Source organism: Camarhynchus parvulus, chromosome Z (genome assembly GCF_901933205.1).
Source record: "Camarhynchus parvulus chromosome Z, STF_HiC, whole genome shotgun sequence".
NCBI lineage: Eukaryota > Metazoa > Chordata > Aves > Passeriformes > Thraupidae > Camarhynchus > Camarhynchus parvulus.
In genome coordinates, this window is record NC_044601.1 from 62904025 (window position 1) to 62926460 (window position 22436).

Sequence of the window (22436 nt, forward strand, 5' to 3'; positions counted from 1 at the left end):
TTTGGGTCCTGATTTTTCCTGGGTAGAGTAATGAAAGAGCCAAGGTATCTTCCACATTTGTTTAGGGAAAGTAATGGGGGTGTTTCAGTGTAAAGAATATTTGACTTTGAACTACTGAACTGAGTATGTTTTTATTTTGTTGGCTTTACTTTGGGGAACGCTGAAACAGGTAACACGCCTTTAGCTTTCTGATACAGAGTTGAAGGAAACAGAGTGATGTTATAGTCTGTGTTACAGATCTTTATTCATGCTGAGTGCACCAGTTTCTACTGCAGATGTGACTTTTTTCTCTTCCTAGGCCACGTTTCCTTTTCAAAAAGACATGCTGTTGATCATTGTTAAGCTTGGCTTTGTGATAGGCTGTGATTAGAGCACTGAAGCTATCTCTTCAACATTTAGATAATTGAGAAGGAAAACAGTATCTAGCTGTATTTTTTTTACCATTTATTTAATTGTAGATACTGATTATATTTAATATTTAAATTGCTCCATGCAACGTGTTTCTAGCTCCCCAGTAGCTGGGGCCCACGTTCATTAATTTTGTCTGTTTTGTGTTGTTTTTGGCGTGGTACTTAGTTTATGGCCCTCTGAGGGGAGGAAAAAACAAAACTAATTGTTTCTTTTAGTCTGAGTGTGTTGGGAGGGAAATAAGATGGAAATCTAAAACTTTTACTGAGAATAATATTATATCTTTGTTTCTGCCCTGTACTAAGTTAGCACTCTCTGTTTTAATGGTGAGGACTAAAATGTTGTTTTTCACCTTTGTTTCTTCCCACCTGTAAGTTTTGAAATATTTTGCTTTGTTCCATACTGCTGGAGAACATACTGAAAATTACCTAGTTTAATATGTCCCTGCTTATTACAAGGGATTGGACTGGATGACCTTTAAAAGTCCCTTCTGACCCAAACTATTCTATTATTCTATGAAAAAAAATTGTTGATACAGTTCTTTTTTATGTAAAAAACAATCAAAGACATTCTAGAGTACTAATATATAATTCATGTATTTAACATGTTTTAAAGTATATTCTGAAAGCCTCTAATGCCATTGTACTTTTAACTTTCGTTTTTGCTTCATCTGCGTTGAATCATCTTTTACTACTTAAAACAGAAATTGGGTTTATTGAAACATTTCAGTTCTGATTATTTTATAATAAAGATGAAGAAGTCTAACCTAATGAAATCACTGGAATGAAATGATAAAAATTAAAAAAAAATTAATAAGCTGAAGACTTGAAGTTTTTATTAAGTCACATTTGGCTGTATGTTTCTCTGTGTGTACTGTCTTGGATCAGTAGGATGAGAAACTTGTCTTGTAAGGAATGACCTTTGCACTGTTAGGCTGATTTTCTCTGTTATATTTCCAGAAGGGTTACTGGAAATACACTGCCAATAGTTCTTGCATGCATTAACTTCTGTGCCTGTGATCACAAAATTGTGTTTTGAAATGAGCAGTATTACTGAATTCCGATTCTTCCCCCACAGAATTCAGGCTTGTAAATATATTTTATAGAATGCATGTCTGTCAGTCTGTTGGGTCTCTGTGAAACATCCTAATGTACAAGCAGCATTATGATTTACGGGAGACTTTTCCGTACTCTTAGAAATAAAGCTTAAAGCTTCCTACTTCCTGCAGAGTATCTGGTGAATCCCTGTGGGACTGTGTCGGTGTATCTGCAGTACAAAGGTTGCTTGCTTTGCAGGTGACCACTGTGATGTGGCACAGTCTTCTAAAGTGTCTGTGCCCCTGTGCCTGCTTCTGCCCAGAGCTTTTCCAGCTCCTCTCTTGTTCCGATGACCTTGTCCTTGCTTAGGAGCCAGTGTTCTTCCAGCACAGCCTTTTATTTTTACTGTAGCAGGTGAAGCAATTCCCAGAAGGACTTTAACAGTGCTCCAGCTGCTGCTCATCCCAGCTTCTGCTTGACTCTGTTAATTGCTCTGTGCATCCCTGTTCTTATCCATATGCTTGGAATTTTGAACCTGTATATCTACCTCGTTTGTAGGGAACAAACTGACATCATAAGAGAATTGTTTTCTCCCTCCCCCTTGCTTGCCAATCTTTTTCTTATCTCCTAATGGCCTCTCAGCATCTAGATTTCTAGACATGAAAGATAAGTGTGTTTTCTTAACTCAGCCTGCACTGACAGCCTGATTCGAATGTGATGAGCATCTTAAGGGATGTCTGGATCACTGCAATGTACAGGTCTGTTGTAATTAGCTGTACAATTTTCTTGCATTTGCCTCTTCTGTTTTGTTATGAACTTTTTAGCAGCAGACTCTTTCTACCAGTGCACAAACCGTAACATCACATGACACTGACTTTACTCAAACCAGAAGATTTTTGTGCCAAGGTTGTAACATTGTATCATTACTTCATTGTATCTGTGTGAAAATTTTAATTTCACGCCCTGCGGACTTCACTGTCTCTGTGCACTCTGATCGTGTTGTTGCATAGAAGGGTAAGTCCCTGGGTCACATTCATTTTGTAGTGTATTTTTAAGGCTTTTTTTTAAAAGTTCGGTTTCCTCTGAGAGATCTTGCTGTAAAGTTAGCTCAGGACTTCTGCCAGGAAAATATTTGCAAGCTTAAAGGGAAGATACTAAAACTATTTTTGTTAAGTTTTTTACAGTGTGGCTATGACAATCTTATTAAAAAAAGAAGAAAAAACTACGTGCAGGGTGTGGGCTACACTGTAATATATTTGCATGTGAATAGTTGTAAGTGACTTGGTGAACTATAAGTTGTCACTTGTTGAAGTGACTTGTTCAGATGTATCATCAGGTTTCCCATAATCCTGGTTTTCATGAGCTGTAGACTTTTCTGGGCAGAAGTCCTTGGTTCATGTTTTGATTTGTTTCTGGAGATTCCTGGTTTGCAGGCATTGATTGGTATTTTAAACTGCCCTGTTTGTATGATGCCTGCACTGCATGGGTGGTGGGTCAGCATCCAGTCCTTGGCAGTCAGTCTTTGCCCTTTTGGTCTGTGTTGATGAGCAGCCTCTTTGGGCAGTCTGTGCCAATGTTCAACCACCAACACAGCAAGAAAACTTTTTTACTTCCATTTGAATGGAATTTCCTGTATTTCAATTTGTGCCCATTACCTCTTGTCCTTTCACTGGGCACTCCAGAGAAAAGCCTGGTTCCAGCTTCTTTCCTTGCCATATCAAGTATTTATCCCCTTTGGTGAGATCACCCTGAGCTGCATTTGCTCCAGGTTGAACACTCCCAGCTTTCTCACATTTTACTTTTGTGTCAGATACATTAAAACCATAATAATCTTCATTGGGTCCATGTCTCTTACGCTGGAGAGTCCAGCGCAGGGCACAGCACTCCAGCTGTATCCCACTGGTGCTGAGTTGAGGAGGAAGGTCAACTTCCTCGATCTTCCAGCTGTTCTGGCCTTTGCTGGCTTCTCTTCAGGGTTTTTTGTGTATCACAACAAGTATCCAGATCCTTCTGCAAAGCTGCCTTCCAGCCAGTCAAACCTGCCATGTGCTGGTGCCTGGGGTTATTCCTCCCCAAGTACAGGACCAGGCATTTCCTGTTGTTGCAGGCTGTGAGATGCTTATGAGCCCATTTCTCCTGCCTGTTGAGGTCCCTCTCTGTACACTTTCTGGCCTCACTCAGCTTAGAGTATGTTCTGAATAATATGGGAATGAGAGACTTAGCATCAGTTTCTCAAGCTGTTAAGTGCCCTGCCTTATTTTGTAGTGCATTAATGACCTTATGTAGTTTCTAACAGAATCATGGACTGTTCGCAGGTGTGTGGTTATCGAAAAGTAATCCTGCAGCAGCCGAGATCATCTTTGCTAGTTACTGCTGGGAATGAACAAACTAAAATTTCACTTCCCTGCCCATCTGTTCAGCAGCTGAAAGTAGGTAATTTATCTCAGTGGGACACCTACCACCTGTGTAAAGTTTTTGAAAGAGGTTGTTAGCGTGTGATGACTATAGCCAAGGGACACCGGGCCTGAGCGCCTTGTGCTCCATGCCTCACTGCTGTTTTTTTCTGTAGGGTGCCTTGCAACCTGGTACTTGCACAGTGCCAGACCCGCTCGGTGGCTGCGTCCCTGTGAAGCTGACAGAGGCTGTGCCTGCTCTGCCACACGACCTGCTCGGTGCCGGCGGCGTGCGGCTCCTCGCCAGCAGTGGCCCCTCTTTGACATGCTAAACCAGGCACCACCAACACGCCGTATTTTTTACAGCTACTGTTTTATCTCAGTGGCTCCTCTTGAATTATGTATCCTCATCTTTGATGTATGAAATCTCAGCTGATTTAAATATTACCCCAGAGAGTTCAGCACACCTGGAAATGGAACAGAGTGACAGATAGTCCCAGTCTTTCCACGCTGGAGCACCAAGTGAGAAGTTTTACAGCAGTCGGGTACTGGAATACAATTTTTATGAGAGCGTTGTTTTTTCATGTATGGTCTGCACCCAAGCAGTCAGTGTGTTGGGATGCCAAGTATTTGAGCTCAGTTGCAATGTTTGTTCTCAGGCAAATTGGAGAGAATTAGTTCATATAAAGAGCTGGTGCATAGGGAGATTGTGGGCTGTTGTTCTGTTAGGAGCTGGGCACCAAATGTTTCTCTAGATAAGGTACCCAAAATTGTGTGTGCCTGTCGCTGGGAGGTGAGTAGAACAGAGCAAGTAAATGCAAATCTGGCTGAAAAGCAGTTGCTATCTGATGTCAGGCTTCTGAGCATGGTATGAAGATAAAAAACCAACTGAGTATAAGCTACATATATAATGTCAGCAAGATACAGAAATCACTGTGTATATAAACCCTAAGCACTCCAGCCTATGAAGCATACTTCAGGTTTTTTTGTGTGTTGTGGTCACTCTGCTCCCTGCGGGAATTAGACTTCAGATGAAGTGCAAGAACCTATTCACCTCACTCATGCTAGCATAGCTGACATAAAGATTATGCCAGTTACTATATCATAAACAAAGTGATACCTGTTAAAAGCTGAGAACAAAAAGCAGAGCTCATTTCTAGTGCAGTCTGGTCTGAAGAATAGGCTTGTTGCAACACAAGCTGTATTCAGTCTTTGTATTTTGACTGTTAATATACCTTATATTTAAATTCCTTTTGGTTTCTACCCAATTTCAACTTACTAGCTCTCCATCACACCTCACTTTGTGGTTACTTTTTCCCTTCCTCTTTTTCTGCCTGTTCCCTACCAAGGGGCTGCTAGCACAAGCAGAGGATCTATCATCATGGCCTTTCTTCCAGAGATCAGAGGCTTGGGAGATGTTTGCATTTACCTCTGGAGTGTAATTCTGACTGATGGGTTCCTATCAGGTTTGTGAAGTCCATCCATCCAATTGTCTGTTTCTGTTTTGAAGACCAAGCAACCATGAAGTTGAAAACGGTGTTGTATTTTTGGAATCTGAAATTTCAGACAATGCATTTATGAATTATTTATGAGGAATGTGTTTTCAGTAATGTGCAGCATAAAATGGAATGAATTCGTATCCATACTTGCCCTGAACTCTCCAAAGTGCATGCTAATAAACAGAATGATAACCTACCATCACTTCTGCCCTGTAAGATTTACAGTGCAAGCACTTTTTTCTGTGGTTTAATTCAAGTCAGTTTGTTGAGTTAAAGCTCTAGTGTTTTGTTTTAAAGTACAACTTGGTGAGTGATTTTCTATTACTTAAAGAAATCTAACTGCTTTTTTCTCCCTTCTTTCAACCAGAGTTACTGTCTAAATTTTTCTAGTCAAGTTGGCATACAGCCACCCTAAATTATACTTTAATTCACAATTAGAGATGAAGTGGTAACCGTGCAGAGCAGCAAACCTTTCATTTAAAATGGCCATTATATAAGATCACGGTTCTCCCAGATGATTAAGATATTGAAGAATAATTTAGATATCCTTAGGTTTTTAGCCATTTAAAAGTGCTGGGCTTATTTGATTTTTTAAGCCTCCCTGAAACAGCTTTTTCCATAATGACAGTAATGCAGGACTCTATATTATCACAACTTGATGTTTACTTGTATCTGAATTGTCTAATGCCAACTAGTTTTCACTGATATAGCTGACAGGGCAGAGATAATTAAGAAACAGAAGAATTTGAGTTCTGGATTTGCTATTACACACTCCATGCCACAGCAGAAGAAATTAAGCTGACAAGCAGGAGAGGAAGGATCATGCAGAACCGCAAGAAGAATTGCTGTTTAGGTACAGCAATTGACTGTACGTAAAATATTTAACCAGGATGGGAAGGATAAAAAGGAAAATAGAATGGTAGAATAAACTATTTCCAAGCATTCTGAGCCATCTTATTTACAAGGTGTAAAATAGACAGCTTGCAATACTTAGTCACCCCAGCACAAGAAATGGCAGGGATGAAAGCTAACCACAGTGAAATGGTGGCAGAACTTCCATTGGCTTCCACAGGGTCACAGTTCCACCCCAATATATACTTAAAATTACTGCAGTCTGATTTTGCACCTCTGCTCAGTGAGGTTTTAAATCTTGCACAGCTTCTCGCAGTTCTTGCCACAATGGTTAGAAAGTCAATGAAAGCTCACAGTTCAGTAACTAAATGACAAGGTAAGAAACTTTGGAATCATAAAAAGGGTATAAATGCTTGACCTAAAACTATGCAGATCTCCCTATGACTGTACAACTGAAGCAAAAAGTTGATTTATTATCTGGCAGGCTGGGAATTTGGACTGAGCTTGCGGAAAAAAGACAGACTGCTAACCCATGTAAATGGTGGTAGATTTAGCAAGCTGTATGTGGTGGGGTTCTTTTTCCCCTAAGCCATGCCCCTTAAAATTGTTTTGTAGTTATTTAATACCCACAAAGTTGTAGGGTGAGGTAGTCCCAGATTTGCTGAAAGTGTGCTGGGAAGAAGAGATGAAAAGTGGGAAAGAAATCAAAACTGGGGAGCAGCACTGAGACTGGCAGAGAGGAGGTGCAGGACTATACCATGACTTACATATGCAACCCTTTGTCAGAGGCTTTGGTATATTATAAAAGAAAAGGCACAATTTTGAAGATGATTCATTGAATTAGAGTTCGCTTTGAGGGGAAGGATACTTGGGGACAAACTTGTAAGAGTAAAAAAATTGAAAAGAAAGGCTGTTAAGGCAGGAGGTGTAGGGGGATGAAGTATGGCAGAAAAGATGATGACAGCTTGGTTTTGGCCCAGAACAACAAAGGGTGAAGATCTTGCTGAAGATGTGCTGTGATGATAGAGTGCTTAAAAGGAATAAAAGCTAAGTGTGCTCTGAAGTGCAAAGTTGTTATGTAATATCACAGCAGAATCAGGGCCCCAGGTGCTGTACATACACCAAGGTTCATTTTCTGATCTGAAGGGCTTTCAGACTTGATGACACAGAAACAGCTGTGTGGGAGGGAAGAGAAGGACAATACAAACAGAGTGATTGCGGAAGGTGGTTGTTAAACTCTGTGGTAGTTACCTGGTTCTGTAATTTCTCTCTTTTGTACAAAAACTTCATTCTAAATTATTCTTCTGTCACTGGCAGATCTGATTTAAAAGGTTTCTTTACTTCCCAGCACTCACGTTGTAGTTCACCCTCCCCCTTCCAGAATTATTACAACCTCAGTTATGCCAATTCAGCTGCAGCCTGCAGCCATACCTTGAAATAAATGATCTGTGGTGTTTCTTATTCTTGGTCTTTAGTTAGTTAGTTAGTTAGTTAGTTGGTTGGTTAGTTAGTTAGTTAGTTATTATTTAACTACTAAAAACACACAGAGACAAAAACAATGAAGCAGCGCTTTGAATTTTATTTGGCAGGTTGGTAACAGGGCAGCAGGGTCTGAGTCCAATGGGGAAATAACAAAGGCTGAGTTACCAGCAGCAAAGAGGTAGGATAACTGGATGGGGAGCATTGAGATGGGAATGTGGAAAGGTGAGGAAAGCAGGTGTTGGTCTCTGAGGAGCAAGTAAGTGAAAATGTCCTGCTTGTGTAGCAAGGAGGAATGAGAGCAGCAGTAACTCTGTTTCAGTAATGACAGCTGCTTGGATACTACCATAGGTGAAGCCAGGATGAAAACTGGGGGGGAAAAAATGTCTTTATCAGCCCTGCCTTAGGGCTCAAGTTTTTTCAGATGCTGTTGGTGTATCTGGTGTCCTTTAGAGCACTGGCACTGATTGGTATGCCAACAGCCAGGGGCAAACCAGAGACCTCAGCCTCTTTCAAGTCCTCTTTAGGTCTTGTGTACTATACTGGGAAGGGAGAACATCCTAGAACACTGCCAAGCACATCACATTTCAGTTAGCAGACATGTGATACTGTTAGTCAATTCTGCTGCTTCTCTCCAAATTCTCCTGTGCAAGGGCTGTAATCTCCGATGCTGCTTTCCACACAATTTGGTGATAATTGTTAGTTACCCCAGAAAACAAGGCTTTGAATTCGTTGTTCTGCAAGACCTACGGGTAAGGGAGGGACCTATGGAGCAAGGAAGCAGCAGCAGAAGGGCTGAATGTGCACAGACAAGCATTGCGTGAGTGCTGGAGGGAGCTGATCTCCTCTCTGTTTCTGTGCAGCCCCTCTAGGGGATATGGTGCTTATTTCTGGGTGGTTGCTTACTGGAAAAAAATTGTCAAAGATGGAAGCAGAGTGGCAAAATCTGTTGCAATGCTGGAGGTATTGATTTATGAGAGAATATTAAAATACGTGTGGTTCAGGTAAATGTTGACTGAGACTAGAGCAGAATGAAAAAATGTAACATTGTTTAAATACTTAAGGTGTATTTGCATCAAAAAAAGAAGACTGATTTCTCTGTACTATGCCAATCTTTAGCCACAACTAATAGGGCGAAGTTTGGAGGAAGAAAACCCTCTTTGTTTAGGTAACTATCAGAAAGATGTCTTATTCTTGACACCTACCTTTCCCTCCCACCAAACTCTGAAGCAAAAATTCATGGGACATTTGTGACACTTCCCATACTATTCTGTTCTCCTTAATGGTATGTTATATGTTTCCCACTGGGCTTTGGCTTACCTCTTTTGACTGTGTGCTCTTTTGGAGAGAGGAATGCTCTTACAAGTGGTGCTAGAGTTGGTCCCCCTGATCCTGATCAAGGCCCTTTAGGTTATACCATGGCCCATAAATAAGTAATAATGGTAATGATAGCATGAGATATATTTGGCTGTGGAATGGCTTCCCAAGGAGAGTAGAGAGAGGCTGATTGTTAGCAACAAATGTGAGGAAGCACACTGCAGGGAGCAGTTCTGTCAGCAGGGAGAGGGCTGGATGGTCTAATAAGTCTTTTCCTTCTCTAGGTTATGATTCTGTGAATACTGCCTCGGAGAGCTCTCTAAAAGTCTCTGATAGTGTAAGCTCTCTATTACGTGGGTGTGGGTTTTACAGCACTCCAGGAGGCTCTTGCTGAGGACACTGTATAAATATATTCTGTTTTACATTGTATGATATATTTTAAATAAAAGGCTCATATCTTTTTTTAATTGCTTTGAAATATTCTGCAGTCTGATCTTTTTCTTTAAGAACTAAGAAACTCTGAAATGCTTTTGGAAGACACAGACCTGTTGCAGATGAGAAGTATGTATCCACCTGGATTTGTTTTAAATACATATATATAGTATTGTTAAATTTGCCTCCTCCTGTATCCCACAATGAAGTATCTGCCTGTTTGAAAGTAAAATGGGAATCTTAGGCTTGTCACAGTCCCTTTGTCTCTAATTCTCAATTTAATCTTGTTCCCTCTCTTGATGTTTCAGCCACATGAATTGTCCTTCACTGTGTTGTGCTTTCTTTCAGTTTTGGTGTCTTGACATTCAGTACATGGGAATATGCCCTCAGGGTGTGTTTGGTCACTGAAGGTGCAGTTCACACATGAAAGACAAGCTCCCTTATCCAGATGTGTGGTCTTTCAGGGAATGACTGCAAAATTAGCTTCTCTTTCTCAGCTTCTCTTTCTCAGCTTTCATTTCCTACCCACCCAGCCTCTAATGTTCATTGACATATTCATCTTAGGTTTCATCTGGGCCAAATAGCCTGCTGGCTAAGACTTGGATTATTCTCACAGAGCAGGGAGTGGGGAAGAAAGAATCTGAGGTATCAGCTCAGCCCTATGGATTTTCAAAAGGCTTTTGCCAAGGTTCCACACCAAAAATTGCTAAAGAAATCAAGTTTCTGTTGGATTAGAGGGCAATTCCTTCTAGGGATTTACTGGTGGTTAAATGATAGCAAGCAAAGTGACTTAATATTAATTTTTTAAAGTTAGCAGAGGGATTCCTCCAGGAACTCGCTGGCCTGGTTCTTCATCAGTGACCTGGAGTGAGAAGTGAACAGCAAAAATTCCTGGGTGACCTAATAAATTCGTGTGTTTGGATATCAAGTTCTTTCAGGTAGCCCAATAATATTTCAGTAGCAAACAACTCCAGAAAGGCAAATTAAAACAGAGTGAATGAAACTGTAATTTACCTGGGGAAGAGTCATCAGCACCATGCCTACAGAGTATGTGGTTAGGATTTGTGCAGTTCAAACTTTTCTGGAAATTCTCAACAGCTTGTGGATACATAGGTCTTGCTGTACCCACATTTTGATTCTGCTTGGTCTTTGCCTCTCAAGAAAACTGTAGTTGTAGCTAGGAAAGGTGCACAGAACAATTCATTGGATCAGCAGGATGAAGCAATTTAAAGAAAGACCAAGAAGCAATAACTGCGGATAGGAAAAGACTAAGAAAATTATCAGGGGTGCAAAATTATGAAGGTGGTGGATAAATTGAATGTGCAGCTGTTTTTTACCAGATTCCACCACGTGAAAGAGACCTAACCGCTGTCAGTCCTTAAGGGAAAACTAGCAAGGTATTACAACAGAAAACAAAAGTATGTCTGTCAACAGCAGTGAACCTTCTAAGCTTGCTGTCACAGGATGTGTTGGAAACTGCAGGTTGAAAAAACAGGCAAATTTATGGACAGTGGGTTGGTACATGGATGTTGAAAGGACGAGCCATGGAGATAATTTCTCATCCTTATGCTGTTATTGTGGATGCCAGACTAAAGATGGCAGGAAGTGCTTAGGACCCTTTAATTTGGGTTGAGTTCTTCCCTTCACGTATAGAGCTTGGGTTAGCTTGGGTGTGGGTGATCAGCTGTTTCTTCCATATAACCCCAGGTTGTATCACTAGTGTGGTGTCTTCATGTTTCAGGTAGCTTGACTGCTCAGGCCACTTCTTATGTGCATCTGTTTTTCCTCTGCTTTTATTTGCCCTGTTTGTTCCAGTCAAACAGTGATTTGATATTTGCTCTATCATAACAATAAACTGTTTAATTTTCTGTAAAATGGGTCTGTTCCCTACCCCTTGAATGTGGTTTTAGCTGTATTTAGCATTTGTAAAGTGCTTGGGGGCAGGTGGTGTTTTATGAATACAAAATAGTGTTAGGCTTTGTACTTAGGCACAATACTGTACCGTAATTCAAAGGCAATTCATGTAACATTAGTAAATCACTTTGAACTTTATGTTGAAAATATAAGCAGTAGTATAAAAATAAACCTTTTTATTTCCTCTGGTATATACAGTTAAATAAAGTAAGCCTATACAGCTACAAAACTGTATTGCCAGTATGCTTTGTTGAAATGCCATCACCTTGCAAAGAGACATTCTATGTGTTTCCTACATGTTTATGGTTGGAGAATAAATTTTCAGAGACTGTAAATGAAAAGATGTCTCTAAATATAGTGATCAAATATTATCTGACACTGCTTGTTTAAAGAAATATACATATATTTTACTGCCAGAGTATTTATGACTCTAATAAGTTTAGTTATTTTGTCTCATAAGGAGATTGTCACTCCTCCAAATATCAAACTTGTTGAAGTTGTGCTATTTTTTTTCAGGAAGGAACAAATGGTATCAATAGCTAAGTGGGACTCTATGGTGTGAAAATACAATAGTGTAGTTTAAAAATTGGATGTGTAAGAAATATAATATATTTTGTAAGAAATATAATGTATTTTACCAGCAGTGGGAAATAGACAAACATTAAAAATCCATTGGCATATCCCAAACGTCTAAATAAATAAACATCACTCTTCAGCCAGTTGAGGCAAGCAGGTCTTCAAGAGCACTGTTCTTTCTAATATATGTTATATGTTCTGTGCATCAGTCTTGCATAACCTGACCATTTTTTAGGTACTGTACATTGTGGGACTGTCTGAGCTCTGATTGCTCTGTAGGTTTTATCAGGAGGAATACCAAGTAGTTTCAGGTGATTTCTCACCAACCATCCTGGATACGAGTGGTCTTATGGTTCCCAGAGCATCAGCTGTATTTGTGTGGTTGTCATAAAAATGTGAAAGCCTACCTTCCCATTCAGTTAGGAAACATGGGACAAAGTAAGATTTACCTGTAGGCGTTCAGAGAGCTGTATTCCTGCTGCTTGAGCAGCGAAAAAGATACACTGTGGAAAGAGGGATTTGGGACTGTGCCATCTCGTGTTTATTTTTGTTTTCCTTTTTAAAATGTGAATGGTTAATGATCTGTTCTGAATCATAATGGATTATGATGTTTCCTGTTATCTTAGTGATAGACTAAAAAACTCTTACATTAAGAGTTATAAACTCTACTAGATACTTACTTAATTAAGAGCCAAGGCTGAGAGTTTCTAATAAAATTTGCAAAAGGGTTTTAGTAGCTGAGGAGACAAAATTCTAGCAGCCTGTTTTAGTAATGCAGAGGAGATGAACGGAATGCTTTCACAGCACTGTGCAATGCCTGACCAGGGTGGATTTTGCTACCCAGGTCACAGTTCTGCTCTGACCCAACTGGACCAGCTTGATCCCTGCTGTACCAGCCTCCCAGACTGAGCATTTCTTTGCTGCTCCGTGAGCTGTATTTGGAGTTTTATGTTGTACAATAAAAGCAAAGGTGAAAGTTCTTCATTGAAAGAAGAGCTTCAAAGCTTACTGTGGTCTAGTCTCCCTACTTTTGTCTCTATTCTCTTGCCTATGGTCCTGCCTTCCTTCTACTTTGTACACTAGTTCTTAGTGTTCTGTCTCCTGATTAATTTTTTGGAGACTTTAGAAGATTGCTTTCACCAAACTTTATCTGTCTGAATAGTTAGACTTCTAATGCAAACTTGTAGACCTTAGAAATTTTCTTCTCCCATGATGAAACATGCAGACTTTCAAGCTCATTAAAGTTAGATGAAAAAGTATACATGGGAGAAGTGTCAAAAAAAGAGATTATTTTCCAGTCTGTTGCGGAGATGCTGTGAGAGACTGGACTATTAATGATTAATGACTCATAACATTTGCCCATTTGTGGAGGTGCCAGGGTGCTTTGCGGAGGCCAGGTTTGCATCTCTTGAGGGAGGACATGAGGTTTGGGGTGTACATGTGCTAGTCTGCATGAGACAGAAGAGGTGAACTATCACAGCCTGGATCCTGCAAGGCAAGATGGTGCTTCTTGCAATGCTAATTGCTCTTCCTTACATAACTCCCTCAGTTGTTAAACTGCCCTCTTCCCCCCAGGGAAGATCTGATGGAGCATTATTGGCTCAAATGAGAGGCAATCCCTGAGAAAGGAACAAAAATTATCAGACTCCCTAAGTGCCCCCAGACTAGTTTCTGGGGCCTTCCAGCAGAGGAATGAAAGTTCCCCCCCACTTAGGGGAGGTACCTGGGCATTACCACTGAGCCTGAGTGTATTTTAACCCATTGGACTATGTGACATTTCATTCTAATGTACTCCAAGAGATTCATTAACAAGAACCTGGGTTACACTCCCCTTGCTCACTGACCTCCAGCACACTGGCAAATGTACCAAAAAACTGAGGACAGACTGAATTATCACCATCCTTAAAGGGACAGTTGCCCATGCCATTTTCCTTCTGTTGGGAGGGCAAAACCTATCAAAGAAAATGTGTGTAAGCACACTGATGGGACATTTGGTTGCTTGGTTGAACATCTATATGTGAGGAATTTCTGTATGTGGCTTAATGTACAGTGCTGGTACTTCTGCAGAATGTTGATATTTTTTTCTTGTCTGGAAGCAGTAACAACACAAGGGAACCCTTGGCATTAGTTTCCTTTAAAAGAGCATTCACTATTTGCAAACCAAGTTTGCCAAATCATTTTTTCTGTTTGAAATGTTCTGACTCTTGTGTGGGTGATCCTGTAACTTTGACTTCACTGAAGCCATTAAGCATTGTAATAATAATAATAAAGCCTGGTTTTACTTATTTTTTTTATTCAAGTCATGCAAAGAATACATACTCTGGCTTTAGAGAAAGTTGTATTCAAGCATTCTGACTGTGTCTTTTTAAATATTGGGTTACAAATAAATTGTGAGAAAATTGTCTTTGCAAGTTTCAAACCATTCTAGGTGTACTCTGTTGCCTCCAGCCAGATGCTGTCTGATGTTACTTAGACGAACCCGGCAAACCATTATCCTGGGATTAAACACTAAATACCTGCAAGGAGCATTCTCTTTATCAGATAGTGCACTGTTAGCAGAGTTCATTCACTTTATTGCATATATAACTATGGTGTCAAATAGACTGATTTACAACACCTGGTCTTTTACATAATCTTTGCTATTTGCTGCGCTTGTAATCTGCCAAATCATTTAGCCTTCCTGATAGCAGAAATGCTGTAAAACTTAGATAAACTTGCAGAAGAAATGAACTCGAAGGTACTGCTGAAATCTAGGGCCTGCACGTTTGCTGTAAATGCACTGGGTGGTTTGGTTTCCCCTGCCTAATCTGTGATTGCATGTGGCTGCTGGACAAATTGAAATTTTATGATAGCACGACCGTCAGAGGAGATAAGCATTTGTATGCTAGACTAGATTAATCTAAAAAGAAGTTTTAGGTGTGGCTAATGAAAGCAGTGTGTGTGTTAGCTGGGTTTCTTTGGGGTTCAAACCATATGTATGTATCTATATAGAGTCTAGCCTTAAACTTTGTCCACGTGAAAAATCTCATATATCTGTGCGCTAGTTCTTGCTATCAGTGCAGCTTATTCCATTTTATGTTGGAAATATCTTTGAGGAGTTTCAGTTTTTAAAGGGTACTTTCTGAATGATAGTACAAACAACAGATTTCTCTAAAATGATCTGTTTTGGCTACCCAAAACTCCACGTCCTTCTGAACTTTTTCATTTGAGTAACTAAAAGACATCACGTTTGCTTAGGGTTAGCCATGAACAAGATGCAGTTGAAACAAAAGCTGTGTTTTTTCATTTTGAACCACTAATAATTTGCTACTTAGATAATAGAAAGACAAGCTTAAAATGTGGAAAAGAAATTTGCAAATTAGCTTTTTTATTGTGAGTGAGATTAAATCTAACACATCCGCAGGAAAATGAAACAACCTGCAGTCAAACAGGAGAGAGCCCTGCTAGGCAGTAGTGTCAAGTCAGACTGTAATAGAAATGACACTGACCATCAGATTGGAAGAAACAATAAATATTGAAAGAAATAGCTTTTATAGCATAGCTTCAGTAGTCACCATTAACATTGGTATTAACCCATCAGTGCCACTGCTAACTCGTTTGAGCTGAGGGAATGGTTCTGTGTCTCAGACATAACAATGAGTTACCTTGTCATGGGTGAAGTAACTTGTCATGTCAGGCACTGGAATGGGCTTCCTGGCAAGGCGGGGGAGTCTCCATCCCTGGTGGCTTCCAGGAAATGACCACACGTGGCACCCAGTGCTCTGGTCTGGTTGGCAGGGCAGTGACCAGTCAAAGGTTGGACTCAATGGTCTTGGAGGTCTTTTCCAGTCTAAATGATTCAGTGACGGTGTTCTGGTGATGGATGGCATGTAGCACTTAGTTGCGGAGATCAAGAAGGGTGTTTTTCATGGCATGGCTAGTTCAGGGTGGGAAAACCTTTTGCCTGCTGCTGCTGCACAAGGCTGTTGGACAGCACAGGTGGGAGTCTGCCTTTAGGAGGTACATGGGCCACTGCTAATCTCTCACATCCATAAGCTGCTGTAGATGTTTGTTCTTAAGGATTTTTCATCCCATCTGGGTTCAGAAACCTCCCCCAGCTGTCTTAATTGCTTAGTCTTTCTAGGTTCTTACAGTTACAAAACTAAAAACAGAGGCTTTTTTCAAAGAAGATAGCAGCTTGAGATGTCTCCTCGTGCTATAGATGAACTATTTGCTTACAAGAGAGACACCCTATTTATCCAATCACCTGTACTGATAGTTTCATTTGGGTGAATAATGTGAATAATGTTTTGTGGATGGAAGCCTTCGAATGTGTGAATCACTTTAGGGTTGGGAACATCAGGCAGGTTGGTGCTAACAACAGCATGGAACAAAGGGACTTTTGGGTAAAACTCTGGAGTGATATCTCTTACATGTCACTGAGAGATCGCTGGAGAGAAGGCTCCCTAGGGAAGCAGTGGAAATGGTATTGTTTAAGACATTTAAAATTGGACAGGAGGAAATATATTGTAGTGATCAATCCTGTGCTGGTATTTAGATCAGGTTTTGTCTCCTGTGAATATTAATAGAAAGTCCCTGTCTCAAGTACCAGCCATTATTCAGTGAGCATTACCAGATCACATTGGCTTGCAGCCTTCCCTCATGTCTGTGCTTGCACTGAAAGGACAGCCTGAGTGATGCTTAGAACCTTTGCCTTTTCTCTTGGTGCCTCAAGTGTTGATTCTGTATTGCCTTGCTTAGATTCTATTCCTTCACTGCTTCCACCAGACAGACTTCATATAGTACACAGAGATTTACAGGAAGCACATGTAGTTTGTGGTAATAATAATAATAAAGTCTCCTGCTGTTTTCAAATCCCTGAGAAACTAAATCAAGTGTAGAGGTTTATTCAAAAAAAGAGTGCAGCATCTGGGTCTGCCTTGTTTGGTGTATTTGGCTGTCATCTCTCTGAGGTCTGTGTTCAGTCTCCAGAGTGCAACTACAACATTACACACCTCAAAAGGAAAAGCTGATGAAACAGCCTAAAATAACCTGAGCACCCGTGCTTTGCTTGCCACTTTTTCAGTACCTCTGTGTTGTCATTGCTGACAGGAGTCCATACAGCAAAATTCGTTCTGTGCCAGTGGCCCCTGTCAAACAAATCTAGGTCTGGTCTGATTTATGGAGGCAGGAAAACTGGATGCAATTCCTACATGGTGCTGTGATCTTAACAGAGCTCTGTTTTCTTGGTGTGTTTCTGTAGGTACCAAGCCTCTCTTCTTGACCTGGTGGAGTCTATGAGCCCAAAATCAGCTCCAGGACAGCTCTGCTGGGAACCTTGTGACAGGAACAAACCGCACCCGCCCTGCTGTGTGAGCCACAGGCTGTCCTCCTCCTGGTGCCAGAGCCCCTGCAGCCCCAGGAGCAGAGCAGATGAGCTGGAGGAGAGTCGGCTCCTCGAGGAGATCTTCTTCATTTGACACTACTCCTTGGTCTACACCTCCTCTGAAATTTTTTGAGTGATCACTGCTTGTTTTCCCTCTTCTAAAACATAGCTAATTAGCATCCAGGTTAATTTTGGATTTAGTGATCATGATGCAAGTATATTGTTGGGGTACACCAATCAGAAAGTGTTAACTTTTTTCCTAAACCTTTCATGTGCCAAGTAATCAATTTACAATAGCATTTTTTTAAAGTCTACAACATTTTCTAATACATTGAAGCCACAGTTTTGCCAGCCTTATATCGGAAGTATATTTCATTATTGATTTTTTTCGCTCTAAAGCAGTTTGCAAGAACTGCCTAACATTCAACAACCAGCATGTTCAAAGTAGATTATTTTCTAATTAAACAAGTCTGTTTAAAACCTGGCATATTATAAAGGTGCAAGCACTTTAGTACTTTTTCTCTGATTTTATGATCTACTTTTTCCTTCAACATTCTGATATTTAACACACTGAGTTTTTAGGGGATATATCGTAAGCTCAGCTCTACAGTGTCTGATAATGTTAATAGATGATGTTGCAGGTTGATGTACTAGGCACAGGTTTGAATTATATTCCTCTTTAAATCAGTGCTATTTGACAGAGTTTATGTGCTGAGTAACGTAACCCTGGAACAGCTGAGCAGAGTCAGACATTGTAGAGATCCAAAACCTATTTGATGTACTTTTCAAGATGAAATACATAGTAGTGCTAGTATAAGAGCAGTCTTAAGACATTTTCACTAACTTGCACTATTTTGATCCTGCATCCAGGCTCCATTGTAAATAAGACAAATCAGTAATTATTTCCACTAGCAGCTCACAATGCACACTTTCCTGCCAGCTTTAATTATTCATACTGTATCTATTTCAGTTTATTTAAATGCATTTCCATCTACTGCATGTACTTGGTTATTTAAAGAAATGTGCCGAATTGGTAAAAATGACTGCACATTACAGGATTAATGGTCATTTTCTCCACAATGCAGTGTTCATATTTTATTGTAACAGTAGCCACCGGCATGTGTTCCTAGAAATATGAGACTAAAATACTCATTTTGCACAGTAAAATTGCAGCAGGGGAAAGGTAGAATTGATCCAGTACGGGCAAGTTCTAGGCCATTTGCTCCCAAACACCACTTCCTGGGCCAGTACTGCTTTTCAGACAGTCTTTTTAGGCAACCCTGCTTATCTTAATGGCTGGGTTGAGTTGCTGTACTGATGCTTGGGGTATGGCTGCTGCCTGCCTCCCTACGCTGCTCCTGTGCAATGTGTGATGCTCTGCAAGGTGGATCTCAGATGAGAGCACCGCAGCCCCTGGCAGCACTGTGCTCCATCAGTGAACAAAAGGAGAGAGAAGGGGAAGAAGAACCTCAGGTTACTCTGGGCTGCTTCGTTCAGGCCTAGTCTTAGTCACAAATTAGGTGATATCCTTTCTGTGCATCCCAGCTGAATTTTAAAAGCTGCTTGGAGGAGTTTAAAGGAGGAAAGCAGCATTGCTGGACCAGAAAATTACTGCTGTGGCAAGTCCCTGGATGGTCTGTCCTGCTTTTAGTGGGGTTTTACAGTTTTATGGAATATGTCCATCTGTTCTTAAATGTCCCTCTTGTTCTACTCCCTGAGCCTGTGAAGGCCCAGGTTTCTGCTAAGAGCCCCAAAGATGTATTCAGTGCCCTGGCTCAGGTAGAGCAGATGGGAACATAAGTTTTCTTATTCTGTTGGCTGAGTAGTCTGCTGCTTAAGGAGGTCAGGAAAAAGGAGGAGAAAGAAGAGAAAACCACAATAGGACCAGTGGGAAATTTGGGGATAACCGTCACATAGACCTTAGAGTTTGGGGTTGTTTCATGGTGTTTTTTTAGCTTTGCTGGTGTTTTTTTTAAGTGTTGGCATTTATAGAGAAAGAGTTCTCTGATTTCAGTCCAATTGCTTCTTGTCTCTTTTCCAGTTTGACTGAAACTTTAATTGCCTTTTCTGATAAATGCTAACTGACCTTTCAAAACAACAAAAAATACATGTATATTTCTTGAAAGGTGCCTTTGTGTTGAGAACACTCCATGGGAGCATTCTGTTCTTTGATTCTTTTGTGGGTGCCAATATTTAATGCTTTGAGATTTCTTATGATCACTTAAAAAATTCTACTTCTCAAGGTGACTTTTGGTTTGAATCTATATTTTTTGGTTGTAGCTCTTTTTAAAAGGACATTGTCAGGGTTGTGGGCTCTATGCTGAAGGTGGTGTCTGTCAGTCAGACCTATACAGGGGGCACACTTTTGTGAATCAAAGTTTTCTAGTAAAAGATGGTTGAAATACCTGATGGGTGAAGAGCTGTATGCTTTAACTCTCTATGAGATGTGGACAAAAGAAACAAAAGCTATTAATTTCATAGACCCTGTGGAAAGTAATTTTTTATAATGCTGGCTCTTGCTCTAGTTATCAGCAGTGCATTAGGAGTAGTGTTTAGCAGTCAGCGCAAGCAACGATATTTTGCCATGAGGCACTACAAAGTTGAAGTTATTAAAACATTTATAGCCTTAGAAAAAAAATCAATGATTGTCAAATAGGAAAGGACAAAATCAGTAGTTGGTACTGGGAGGGGAATTGTTTTCCATCTGCTAAAACAGTAGAGGAAATGCAAAAATTAAACTAGCAAAAGCAATGATGTGACAGTGTCCTTTTAAGTTTGAGCTTCTATATTGGGAGCTGCTGCTGGGGAGTTGGTCCAGCACAGACTGTTTGTCCAGAGTGTTCCCAGTGAATATCCTTCAGCTGCACATCAGGCTGTGTTTTCCATGGGGCTTTGTGGAGTAACGTGACTGCTGCTAAGGCTCCTACCCACACCTTCAGTTTGCGTTCTTCCCACGTGGTTTGTGCAGACACACTTGCTGGCTGTTTGTGTAGTTATTGCTTTTGTGCACCTTGCACATCACAGACCTGTAATAATCACGCCCTTTTCATTTCTAGCCTTTCCAGTCTTGCTGTTGAATCCTATCTTGAGCACGTATTTATATGTGTATGTGAAGTCTTAATCTAATAAATTATCTGGGGGTTTAATTTATTCTTCCAGACTTTTATTTGGCTTATCTTCTGATTTTTGTCCAGCTCAGCTGTCAATACTGCCATTGACAATGTGTTCTACTTCCCACAACATCACATCATATTATGTTGTGAGTCTCCAATTTGCTAAGATGCATGAAGAATTTGTTTTAAGCCTTCTCTTCCTCTCCAGGACATGGGTGTTACTGTGAGAAGGAGCAAGGCCTCCTTTGGAGCATGAAATAAGAGAGAGGTCTCAAAATACAAAGGAGAAGAGAATTGAAGAGCCAGCACCATGTTTTGGGACAAAAAAAAGTGAATTAAAGAGTAAGGAAGAAAGGATGAAGGCAAGAAAGGACAAAGATGCAAGGCAGATAACTGTGCCAAAGGTGGAGATGAAGTGGGAGTGAGCCAGAGGGCAGGGACGAGTTGTTAAACTAGAATAAGCAGGTGAAGGACAATTGTGTGCTTGTATCTTAAAGTGAGAAATGTTTTCAAACGCTGGTTCCCATAAGAGCCTTACAACTCCACACCCTTTTCCAAATTATGTTCCTGTATTTGAGGAGCTACTGTCCACGGCATGCTTGGCAAATGAGGGAAAGAAGGAAATTACCTTGACCTAACTTTAGCATCTCCCTTTTAGAGTAGCTGGACAGGGAGGCCAGAGCACATGGAGAGCAACTGTGCAGAACCCAGGTATAACCCAGGGCATGGACTGAACTTAATTGCTTGCAAGGGATGGGGACTTAGATGGCTGAAGAATAGGAGACTGGAGAGCAAGAATCAGAATAAACAAATAAAATTTGCAGTGATCCAGTGAGCTGTGGAAGTTTGGTGTTAAGGAAGGAGAGAAATCAGCTTAGCTGCACTTCAGAGAGATTGAGCCTGAGATATCCAAAAGACAGCCCTTGAAAGTGCATGTGAGCCTGGGGTTAAACTCTAGAAGTTGCAGCAGAGATTTTTCAAATATGACCTCCAGGCTGTGTTTGAATTTGTACCATCTGTGGGGGAGAGAGGACAGCCTGGTTAGTTAGAAACCTCCTTTTTCACTGTTACTAAATTTATGAAATTGTGTGCTAATTAGTGTATGATTTATAAATTTACATAACTGCATGCTACATAAGACAACACAGAATATTGAATGAGGTGATTTAAACCAGCAGAAGCAATGTAGTCTGCTCTGACTGGGTGGCTTTCCTCTGGAAAATGCCTCTCCCGATCCAGATCTGCTCCCTGCATCATTGGAAGGCTTGTCTGCTCACAGTGACAATAAATGGTTACAATATTGTGACTCCGTGTAGCTGAGACATCTAGCTCGAGCATCTCTGGCATAGCTGTGCAGCAGAGCTTTCGTGGTGATCCCTAACTAGGGTGTTTGAAAGCAGAATTCAGCTAAAAAACAGCAAGAAACCCAGCTTGGCCTGGTCAGTGTTGGTGCTTGAGGACTCCTGCATTTGTTAATGGGGGTGGAAGAGCATCCCAGCTGCAGGAAAAGGATGGGCTGGGTGGGGGGGAAGCCAATTTGCCTCCCTTCACAGGGTTCTGTGGGTTCTGTGCTGCACTGTGTTTAGCACCACATCTCAGAGGGGCTGTGACCTGTATGAGTGCCCACAGCAGAAGGCACTGGAGGTGTCCACCAAAATATGTCTGTGAACTGTAATCTGTAAGAGCAGAAACATGGGGGCCAAACATTCCTATTGAACAGAAGCTGAAGCTCTCAGACTTCATGTATTCTGAGGCTTGAAGGCATTGGGGAGCAAACTGGAGAAACTCAGATGTCACTAAGAGGTGAGGTCCTGACATTTGTGAGGTGAGAGACGCCCTGGTGGTCCCAGGAGATGACCTAATCCATGAGCTGCAGTGAGAGCCTTGGTTCAGGATTCATCCTGAGTATGTAAAACAAAATAATTTTCACTCAGAGCATGCAATAACCAGTGTGAGTTCATTCTTTCTGGTCTCCTGTCTCCAGACAAAAGGAAAGTGAAAAGCTGAAGAAAAGGTATACTTCCTGGTGCTTACTGGCAGCTACATTATAA

At 40.8% G+C, this 22436-nt stretch overlaps 1 protein-coding gene across 1 annotated transcript in view; it reads left to right on the top strand.

The window, feature by feature from the left end:
* Nucleotides 1–20418, top strand: part of KIAA1328 (KIAA1328 ortholog) — a 172689-nt gene extending 152271 nt beyond the window's left edge. The window contains exon 11 of the mRNA XM_030968195.1: nucleotides 17150–20418. Within this exon, the coding sequence (XP_030824055.1) occupies nucleotides 17150–17366 (217 nt within the window). The 3' untranslated portion in view covers nucleotides 17367–20418. The remainder of the gene's footprint in view (nucleotides 1–17149) is intronic.
* The last annotated feature ends 2018 nt before the right edge of the window (nucleotides 20419–22436 follow it).